The 10453-nt window shown below is 61.5% G+C and overlaps 2 protein-coding genes across 2 annotated transcripts in view; one reads left to right on the top strand and one right to left on the bottom strand.

The window, feature by feature from the left end:
• Positions 1-3189: 3189 nt before the first annotated feature.
• SAMD10 (sterile alpha motif domain containing 10) lies at positions 3190-5023 on the bottom strand. The gene is made up of 6 exons (XM_067012924.1): positions 5018-5023; positions 4667-4916; positions 4127-4308; positions 3875-4046; positions 3504-3644; positions 3190-3306 (listed from the first exon to the last, which is right to left on the bottom strand). Exons 1-6 carry the CDS (start codon positions 5021-5023, stop codon positions 3284-3286), a joined length of 774 nt encoding a protein of 257 aa, XP_066869025.1. The 3' UTR covers positions 3190-3283.
• A 2823-nt stretch (positions 5024-7846) lies between these two features.
• PRPF6 (pre-mRNA processing factor 6) overlaps positions 7847-10453 on the top strand; it is a 36426-nt gene continuing 33819 nt past the window's right edge. The window contains exons 1-2 of the mRNA XM_059036510.2: positions 7847-8026; positions 9552-9720. Coding sequence (XP_058892493.1) covers positions 7956-8026; positions 9552-9720 — 240 coding nt within the window. The 5' untranslated portion in view covers positions 7847-7955. The remainder of the gene's footprint in view (positions 8027-9551; positions 9721-10453) is intronic.

The raw sequence follows: 10453 nt of genomic DNA, 5'->3' as shown, positions 1-10453 counted from the left end.
TGAGGCACGATGGGGCGCTGGGTGCTGCCCCAAGCCCAGCGCGCACGGATGGAAGCGACGGGAAGGTGCAGCGAAGGAGGCCGCCCTCCCCTGGGACCTTGAACTACTGGCCTCGGGGGCCTTGAGCCTGCAAAGCAGGATCCAGCCTCTTTCCAACCAGCCCTGTGACCACGTCTGCCTGTGACCACCCTCAGGAAATGGCCTGGCTCCTGGCAGTGCCGGGGCAGTTTGAGGCCATGGGCTTTATTGGGGTGACTGAGCAGCCTGTCTACTTTAGGGCGGTGGTCCTAGACCAGCGGCCAGTGCCCTCCTTGCTCCTTTGTGCCCCAGAACTGGGCTCTTGGCAGGGATGCTGGGATCAGGTCTGGGGGTGACAGGGCACCCACCTCACCGAGACTTGGGAATGAATGAAGTAGGGAAGGAGCGCTAGTTTGGAGACAGAGGTAAAAGGTGCTCCTCCTTTCCCGAGGCTCTTTCCACCTGCTCTGTCCGCGCTGGAGCAGGTTCGGCTACACCGTTCGTGGGCAGGGCACAAAACATGTGCGCAGATTTGGAGTCTTCCTTTTCTCACAGGGACCTTTGGGACCTGCTTCTCTCGAGGCACAAAGTGTCCCTACTGGGGCAGAGGCAGGGAGGGGCCCTCTGCGGAGGGGTCAGTCGGTCCTTCCTTTGGAAATCAGAGCCAAAGAGACCTGCATAATGCCTCCCTCATGCACTGTGCCCACGCCAGGGTCAAGACATGCAGGATTTCGGGAGGGGGGTCAGTGTGGGTGCCCTGAGGTGCATCCAATTGGTAGGTGTGTGTCAGCATGACCACATATGTCAAGCTGTGTCCTGTTTGGCCATCCAGGTGTCAGGGTATGTCTCTGTGTCCTGTACTAGGTGAGAAAGATGCTGGTCATATGTTAGGATCCAAGAGACTGGACATAAGGTGCGGGGGGATGTCTGGGGCTTGGTGGATGTGTGTCCAGACCACAGTGCGTCTGCATGTCAGGGCAACGTGTGATGTTGTGGGTGTTTGTATGGGGTGCACTGTGCCTGGCGTTCTCCTGTATGTTAGGAGGTCATGGGATGCTGGCACCCTGTGTGTCAGTGTGTTGTGTATCTGGACGCTGGTGTCATCGTGTCTCTGTGTGTTGGTGCGTGTGTGTCCAGACTGCAGGGCTCAGTTTATGCCTCTGTGTTAGTATTTGTGTGTCTGGCTGCTGTGTGGGTGTGTGGGGGGGGCATGTGCTGTGACGTGTATTTCTTATGTCAGGGCTTTCACTTGTGTGAGGGGCTAAATGGATATCCCCAAAAGATAGTCACTTCAGACCCCTGGAACCTATGAGTAGGACCTTATTTGGAATAAAAGTTTTGCAGACGTGATTAAGTTAAGGATCTTGAAATGAAGAGATCATCCTGGATTATCCAGGTGGGCCCTATGTCCAGTGACAAGTGTCCTTGTAGGAGGGAGATTTGGCAGAGATTTGGAGATTTAGGCAGAGGTGATGGAATCCTGGAATCCAGGATGGAGTGGTGTGTCCATGAGCCCAGGGATCCCCCCCAGGGCAGCCCCCAGAAGCTGGAGAGACGAGGAAGGATTCTTTCCTGAGCCCAGGAAGGAGTGCTGCCCTGCTGGATTCCAGACTTGTGGCCTGTAGAACAGTGAGAAAGTTCGTTTCTGTTGCGTTAAGCCTACCCGTCGTGGTCATCTGTTACAACAGCCCCAGGAACCTAACACACCTGTGTCCCTGCCTCTGGGTGCGGCCCATGGATGGGGCAGCTGGGGCCAGCAGGGGCCGGGGGTACACAGGCGCCCCACCAGGATGGGACACCACTGCCCCCTGGTGGCCCCAGCTGGAGGCAGCTGGCCCAGGAACCGCCTCCTCCCAGGCCCAGGCCCCACTCAAGGCTCTGAGCGTCCCCCACATGACTGGGAGGCCAGAGTCAGACACCACACTCGCGGCCCTTGAGAACCAAGTTTATTTCTGATTTTTTTGTCAGAATATAAAAAAGCGCAAAACAAGGAAGATGAGACAGGAACACAGCAGGGCTGAGGGTCCAAGACAGGGAGGGAAAAGGGGAGAGAGACAGGAAGGGCTCCCTGGAAAGGGTCACGTCGTGATGGCATGAGGCGGCCAGGGATATTCAGGGCAGCCGGGCAGGATGAGGGGCTTCCCATGGGGAGGCGCACGGGATGGGGGGCACCAGGCCAGTTGTTCAAATTCCACATGGGACCTGCAACAACCAACCTCCCATCCTGAGGCTGGCACAGGGCACGGATTGGGGTCTGATGGCTCAGCCTCATCTGTCCCCAAGATTTTCAGAATCCCCTAGGGGACTGAGTGGGCAGAGAGAGGTGCCAGAGGGTGGGGCTGCCAGGACTGCCCTAGCTATCCCTCTGCTGGGCCCAGGGAGCGGCTGCTCAGGTGCTGGCTGGGTCTCCACTGGGTGGGCATGGGGGGTGCAGCTGTCCGAAGCGTTCTTATGTGGATCCGGGTTCTCCGGGGAAAGGAGCGCTGGGGACGCCCACCCCTGACACGCCTGGAAGGCAGTTCCACGACCCTAGCTAAGGCCAGGACACAGGCGAGCCGGGTGCTGGGCCCTGGGCGTGGGGTCCTCCTGGGGCTCGGGTCTGGGACGTGTGTCCCAGTCCCCATGAGTAGGTGGGGGCGTGGTGAGGGTTTCAAAAATGAGTGAGAGCACTCGGCACGGCGGCTGGCTGGGCCGATGACCATTCTCTGGGCAAGGACAGGGGAGGGGCGCACGCCAAAGGGGGCCTTGGCAGCTTACCCCATCTGTGCAGGAAGTCCTCTAGGGGCTGGGGGAGGGCGTAAACGGGCCAAGGGGGCGGACCTCTGGCCCTGGGGGAGGGCAGGATGCCTAGGAGACATGTGACTCAGCAGGCGATGGAGGGGGCGGGTGAAGGGCATATAAATAAACAGACTCCTTGGGAGTCTGGGGGGGTGTCCAAACCGGCTCTGGCTCCAGGGGGCTGCCCTGCATGCTGCCAGCAGCACCAGCGGGCGGGCCTGGGCTCAGGTCCTGGGAGGAAGGGCCGCACTCAAGCAGCCCCCGCCCGCCCGCCCGCCCGCCTGCCCACTCCCAGGCACGGCCCGGAGCGCCGCACAACCAGAGGTGGCTGGAGGTGGCGACGCTCGTCCCACCTGTCCGTGGGGCTGGGGTTGGCCCCTGGGGCCTCACGCGGGGTCTCAGAGGGGCTGCACGGCCAGCTCTGCCTCGTCCTCGTCAGGGGCTCCGGTCACAGTGCTGAGGTCTGGCGTTCAAGCCTAGGCAGCAGCTAGGACATGTTTCCGAAGGAAGCTATGGGGTGAATGGGGGTGAGGAGGGTCGGGGGCCTCTGGCATCATCCCCTCTTGCCCCAGGTGCAGGAGGGCCCTTACTGGGGTCCCCCGCCACTCTCCTGAGGTCACCCCACCCACCCTGCGCTGCGGGGCCTCGAGGCCCAGCCCCCCCAGGCCTCTCTGAACCTGAGGGCATTCCTGGCTCCTCCCACTGACCTTGGCTGAGCAGCTGCAGGCTCCGCCCCTCCTCGCGCACCTGCAGGCGCAGCAGCTGCTGCAGCACCTCCTGCCGCTGCGCCTCCTGCGCCAGCCCCATCCGTTGCAGCTTCTCCGCGTTCAGCCGCAGCAGTGCCCGGCCTGGGAGGGAGGGGAGAGGGGTTGAGCCGAGGTTGCCATCCAAGGGGCTTCGAGAGCAAAGGCGGAGAGAGAGAAGGGAGAGAGAGGAAGAAATGGGTCGGGTGGGCAGAGACAGACATGCAGAGAGAGACTCAGAGAGACAGGGCAAGAGAGGGAGAGAGGTGGAGTGGGGGAGGCTCTCCGGGGAGCCCGCCCCTGCCACACCCCAGCCCCCCAGCCCCCCACGGCACCGGTGATGGCGTGCTGGGAGAAGGCCTCCACGTAGACGAGGTAGTTGTGGGGACAGTGCTTCTTGAGCCACTTGCAGACATCCTGCTGACTCCACAGGACCACGGGCCTTGTCAGGCCACCCAGGGGGGGGCTCGTGTGGTACAGGCCATCGTGGTCAGAGTACAGCCGGCCCTGTGGGAAGAGGGGTGGCCACTGGAGTGGGGTGGAAAGGAGGGCAGGGGCTGAGGTGGGTGTAGTGTGTGGGTGGGTACCTGGGAGGCCTCGGTGCCGGGCTGCTGAAGGAGCTTGACCTGCCGGCTGCCAGCTGCCCTCTGGCTGCGGGAGTCGTGCCACGTGAGGCTGGTGCCCGGGGTCCGAGGCAGGGGGCAGGGGATGCTCTCGGCCGACACCGTGTGCTCCAGGAGGGTCCGGCAGAAGCTGAAGTGGGCAGTGGCTGCAAAGCAGGGGTACCTGGTCACAGCGGTCAGGGGCAGGGGCTCCCTCCCTGTGACCCGGCTTCCTGCTCAGCCCATCTTCCCTCCATGGAAGAGGAGAGGCACGCTCCCAGTTAGGGGTTCCCAAGCCTCCCCAAAGAGAAGTAAGTGTGCACGAGCTGTCCTGAGGACTCCACCTTCAAGAAGCATAGTCTGTGCTCTGGGAAGCAGGATGGATTCTGTTTAATTAGAGAGAGACATGCCCACCAGGGAGCCTCACACTCAGAACCAGGTGGGGCTATCCTGGGATGGTCCTGACCTTCTCCCTGGGCTGGCAGAGCCACATCAGACCAGGGCGCACGCACGCACAGGACTTGCCTGTGAGGAAACGCGGCCCCAGCGTCCTGGGAGACTCTGTGCGGTGGGGAGACCCCTGTGGCTGGGCTGCCTGCCCACGTCGTCGAAGGCACCTGGTCCCAGCAGCCCCACCTGGCGTTCGTTGGAGGCTTGGCCTCTGTCCTGCTGCGCTCACTGGCTGTGACTTGTGAACGAGAAGAAGCCCGAACTCTGGGCAAGCCCACAAGGTTCCTGCTCCCCTTCCTGCAGGCCCCCAGGCCCAGGGCAGCTCCTGTGCATGGCAGTGTCAGCACAGGCACGCAGGCTGCAACCACGCGCTCGGGGACCCAGGCTGACGCCTTGTGCTTTCTCTTCCCACGCCAGCTTCGTTACGGTCATCACGTTTTAGTTTTACCATCATTTTTCTGTGCTGGTTGCTGACAGGAGTCAGGGGAGGGTAGGCACCCGGACTGACTCCTCCCAAGGCCTTGCACAGGTCTTGGGACACAGGAGGTGCCCAGAAACATTGTGAATGACTGAATGGATGGATGAAGGCTCCGTGTGGTGTCCACAAGTCAACAGAGCCCTGGGGAGAGACAGGAAGCAGGGCCCAGCCTTGCCCCATCTTCCAGCATCTACGCCCTGACTCAGCAGGCAGGATCGGGTTCCCAGGCCGGGGTCCTTCCCCCACCCCCTCAGCAGGAGAGTTAGTGACCCTCCTACCCCAGACACAGCCCCTCACCCCCACTGAGGGCAGGGCTTGGTGATGTGCCCAGGAGGTTTCAGCAATGAGGGAAACCCACATCTTCCTCCCCCTCCTCCCTCCCCATTCTCGTAACTTTCTGGAATTGGATGGCAACTCTAAATTTGAGGTCTGGGGTCAGACAGAGGGCGTGGCCGAGGGTGGTTCTAGTATGGTGGGAGGAGACTCATTCTAAGCAGGCACGTTTCGGGGGACGGGCGCCCGGGTCGCAGGGCTTCGCCTGGAGGGGCCTACAGGCGGGAGAACCAGTCGGACGCCTCTGCCCGCGCCGCACCTGTCCTGGGCCAGCCGGGCCCCGCCCATTTCCTGCCCGCGCAGGGGAAGGGCTCTCCGTCTGTCTGTCGGTCCGTCCCTTTTTTCCAACCCCAACGTCAGAATTCCAGGTGGAAATGGGGCGGGGACCCCCTCTGGGCCCCACTGCAGGGGCCGGGGAAGGTTTTCTCCGCGCGAAGGAAAAGGTGACCGCAGGGTGGTGCTAGCCTGGGGACAGGAGCCTCGGCGGGTCACCTCCCCCAAATCAGGGCGCGCCGATCCCCAAGGCCTGACCGTCCCCCCCCCCCGCCAGCCCTCGCCCCAGCGCGGGATAAAGACACCGGGAACCCCGTTCGGCCGGGACGCGCCCCCTACCCCGAGAGCGGCTGCAGTTTGGAGTTCGCTAGGACCCGGCCCTGTCCCTCCAGTCCTCGAGCCCCCAGACCGCGATAGCTCCGCGCCCGGGTCCAGCCCTGCTCACCGTCCACATCTCGGCTCTCCCCGAAGCCGGCGCGCACAGCCTCCGCGCGGCCTCGCGGGGGGCTCGGCTTGGTCCTCAGCTCCGTGAACATGGGGCCCGCGGGTCCCCAGCCGGTGCACACGCCCCTCGCCGAGCGCAGGGCCGCCCGTGTGGCCGGCGGGGAACGCGCGCCGCTGCCCCGCCCCAGCCGGCCCCGCGCCCGAGCCGGTCCCCGTGCCCGGCGAGTCTGCGCGGCGAGGCACCTGCTGCCGAGCCCTGAGAGCGGGGCGCGCTCCGGGAGCTCCTAGGGGTGTCGGCGGCGCGCGGATGTGCGAGCGCGGAGGGCGTCTGCCAGGGCAAGGGGCGGCTGTGCGCACCTGGGCATGGCTCCAAGGACGAGTGACCCTGTGCGGCCGCCCGGGGTCCAGGCGTCTGCAGGAGCATCTGAGGGTGCCTTAGTCCTCTATGCGTATGGAGAGGAGGGGGTATCCTACCTGCTCCTGGGACCCTCTGCCCCATGGGGCCTAGGTCAAGGGCCAGACCCACCACTTCCCTCCATTCTCCTTTGTCAATTTACTTCATCATTTCTTTATTCATGCATTCTCCAGACCTCCCTGGAGGTTTCTCCCTCGAATGGGCACTTGCTTCCCCAGAGAAGCCAGTTTGACCCTCTCTTACCTCCCCCTCCCCACTCTGTGAACTTCAGGAGGACATCAGGGTCTCTCCCCTTCCCTCTGTAGCCCCAGAATCTGGCTCAGTGCCCAGGATGTGGCACCGAAAAGGGGTAGGCTGGGGACGGGGAGGAGAGAGAAACTCCGAGCGGGCTGCAGCAGGCAGGAGGGATGTGCTTGCTTGCTTTAGGACTCCAGTGAGAAGTGTTAGGGTGGGCTGGGGGCTGCCTGGTCCAGCAGAAGGCTAGACGTGTGACCAGCTTTTTGCCTGCTCTGACAAGAGCCCAAGGGCTCTCCCCAGGTGTATGTGAATGTCCCACCGCCACCTCAGCAAAGGTGCACATGGACACACAGTCATGTATCCAGATAACAGTCCTGCGTGTCCACCTAAAATATGAGCACGGGTGGTCGGACTTGCACCCGTGCGCACCACCACACACGGAATTCACCCACATGCCGTGACCGCCCATGCCCACATACTGACTTGTTCTGCTGCATTTATTTATTTTCGTCAATTAGCTCTCTAGGGTCTGGGCTCCCACGGTCACCGGAATCACTGGAATGTTCAGGGTATGGTGGGGCTGTGGGCGGGGCCCGAAGTGGGCCCAGGAATCTGAGCGCGGAGAGCTAGGGCAGCAGTCTGTACCGCGATCAGGGCACATACACCCCGCACAAGCCCTACACAGTCGGCTAGGTGTCCAGGCTGCTTAGGTGTGTTAGGCCCTGCCCCGGGGCCAAGGCGACTCCGAAGGGCAGGGTGGGAGGCTCAGGGTGGAAGGGGACCCATGGGTCCTGCTCGTACAGGCAGGTCTCGGAAATGCATCGAAAACACGCAGTAAGCAGGGCCGCCCCAGCTCAGTTTTGAGGTCCCCCAGGGCTAGTCCAGGAGCACATCGCCTGCCCACCGCTCCAGGAGCGGGCGCTACGGCACATGCGCTCGCCGAGTCTCTGTCCCCTTAGTCGGAGTCCAGAGCCGCCGGGAGCCGCCGGAAGTCGAGTTTCGGAAACTTCCGCCCAGGGAATCCTCGGTGGGCGGGGCTACGTGGGACCACGAGCTCTGCTTCCGGGGCACGGGTGACGCGGAACGTGATCCTTCCTGTTACAGAGCCTCGGACGTCTGTGGTTGTTCGCCTCCGGCCGCGGCCTTCATCCCTTCCCTTCTTGGCCGTCGGCGTCACCGGCGCCATGAACAAGAAGAAGAAACCGTTCTTGGGCATGCCCGCCCCGCTCGGCTACGTGCCGGGGCTGGGCCGGGGGTGAGGCCGGGGGCGGGCCGCGCACTGGGGGAAGGGGCCCGGGTCTGGGCGGCCGCCGACAGCGACGGGGAGGACGAGAACAGGGATGGCGCGCGGTTGGCCTGATCTTGGTGGGAAGAACGGCGCTCTAGGTTAGGGCAGACCCGAGGGAGGCTGTCTGCGCCTAGGAGGCGGGACGCTTGGGCTTGAAGCGACGGCTCTGAGCCCGGTTTCTGTTCCCGGGGTGGTTGGCAGCACCGTCTCGCGAGTCTGCCGTGGCGAGGACGCAAATCTCCGTCAGGTAGTCGGAGCACCATGGCTACCCTCCCCCACCAGGCTGGGCAGACCGCCGTCCCCCAATCCTTGTCTTGAACGTGACTGATTCTGTCCCCGCGATCCGGGCTGGAGTCCTCTGTGTGGCCTCTCACGGTGGTACCTCATTCTTCCCCTGAGGTGCTGGTGGTCACATTGCTGCTTCTTCAGGCTCTCTACTCCCCAGGGGTAGGGATGGCACCTGTGAGCCTTGTGACTGGGTCCCCCAGGTCGGATGCTACCATGTATTGTTGAGTCAGTGAGCAGGCATCATCACCCTGTTTATTTGTTATTTATTTGATCAGGTTTCTCTTGTCGGGAGTATTATGTCCAGCGTTATGGACGTTAGAATCTGGGGCACACAAAAGTCTAAGATCTTGACAGTGTCTTCAGAGGACCTGCAGTTTACTAGGGGAGATGAGGTGTTTGCGCGATCAACATCTGAGCCAAGTTCAGAAGGAGGGCGTAGGGGTGTACAGATGTGGCAGGGTTAGATGCTTTGTGTGTTGGGCGTTTGAGAAGGAAGATGAGGCATGGAGGAAGAGGAAGGAATTGTGAGGAGTCTGGGTGGGTGGGGTGTGCGGTGGGTGGCATGGGGCTGCCGGAGCAGAGGGGTCAGAGCCCCTGTCGGCACTGGAGAAGTGGACACCTCAGTACGCCGTGCTCAGAGCTGTGTTGAAGCAGAGGAAAGCTACGTGCGGGGGTGGCTAACCTGGATCCTAGCTGTGATGGGAGTCATGGTCTCAGAGGAGGGCTTTTGGCGGTAGACCCTGTAGAATTTAGAGACAGATGGGAGGGAGAGGGAGGCAAAGCTGGTGCCGTGGTGCCTGGGACGGTGCTGCCACCATCGGCTGAAACAACCTAGAGCGACTGTAGGGCAGGCACAGAAGAGGAACTCCGACTGGGCCACGTTCGGTTTGGGGGCCTGGTTGGATTCAGAGAGAGGGCTGATGGGCAGATCGTTGGAAACGGGAGACTGTCACCTGGGAGCAGAGAGGTCTGGTGCCCGGGGGAATCTCCCTCAAGGAGAATGTGGGGTGGCAGAAGGTAGCCTCAGAACCTTCTCAGGTTTCTCTCTTGAAGAGGACAGCTGTGTGGAGTTCACTGCTTCTGGGCTCTTTGGAGGTTTCCCAGAGGAGTTAGAAAAAGAGGTGTCATCGGGTGACAGCTGTGGAGGGTCTTGGCACAGGAACAAGGCCACTCGGATAAATGGGCATCTTGGGGTCTCCTGCAGTGCCACTGGCTTCACCACCCGCTCGGACATCGGGCCTGCCCGGGACGCCAATGACCCTGTGGATGACCGCCACGCGCCCCCAGGCAAGAGGACCGTCGGGGACCAGATGAAGAAGAGCCAGGCTGCGGACGACGATGACGAGGATCTGAATGACACCAACTATGATGAGGTGACTTGTGAGGGGCTCCCCGGCCGGCGCCCGCGTTCTTAACCCAGTGTGCTGTCGGCACCTGTGATGAGTGGCTTGGAGTGGTGGGTACGTTGACTATTTGAGCTAGTCAGGGGATAGGGCATGGCTCAAACGGAGTTTGCGGGGGAGCAGGAAAAGTATAAAGAAAGGTGCCCTTTTGTGGTCTCTTCAGAAGAGATGCACTTGCAAATATTAGAACTGTTGGGGCTTCCCTGGTGGCGCAGTGGTTGAGTGTCCGCCTGCCGACGCGGGGGACGCGGGCTCGTGCCCGGGTCCGGGAGGATCCCACGTGCCGCGGAGCGCCTGGGCCCGTGAGCCGTGGCCGCTGAGCCTGCGCGTCCGGAGCCTGTGCTCCGCAACGGGAGAGGCCGCAGCGGTGAGAGGCCCGCGTACCGCAAAAAAAAAATAATAATTAAAAAAAAAAAAAAAAAAAGAACTGTTGTGTTGGTGTTGTGTCTTGGTTGGTCTTTAATGATGAAAATTTCAAGTGGAGTTGGTAATATTTACATTCTTTTGCTTTAGTGCTTATTAATGAATTCGTGTCTGGTCTATTGAAGTTTTCTACAGATATGTTACAACAGATGGCATTTTTTTCCTCAGAGAAAAGTTTTTTAAAAATTCAATATCGAGTAATTTTAAAGTTACGGAGAACTTTCAAAAATAATATGGAGACTTCCTGCCTACTCTTCACAAGTTTCTCCCCATCTCACGT

This window comes from Kogia breviceps, chromosome 14 (assembly GCF_026419965.1).
Source record: "Kogia breviceps isolate mKogBre1 chromosome 14, mKogBre1 haplotype 1, whole genome shotgun sequence".
NCBI lineage: Eukaryota > Metazoa > Chordata > Mammalia > Artiodactyla > Physeteridae > Kogia > Kogia breviceps.
Note: the sequence above shows the minus strand (reverse complement) of the source record. Positions and strands in the feature narration are given on the sequence as shown.

What these genes read in the sequence shown, in the direction of transcription:
- SAMD10 (XM_067012924.1), bottom strand. An exon ending in GGGGCCGCGTTTCCTCACAG is followed by an intron (nt 4,309 to 4,666) that starts GCAAGTCCTGTG and finishes CCTGCTTTGCAG; the next exon opens with CCACTGCCCACTTCAGCTTC. An exon ending in CTCCCAGCACGCCATCACCG is followed by an intron (nt 3,645 to 3,874) that starts GTGCCGTGGGGG and finishes CCTCCCTCCCAG; the next exon opens with GCCGGGCACTGCTGCGGCTG.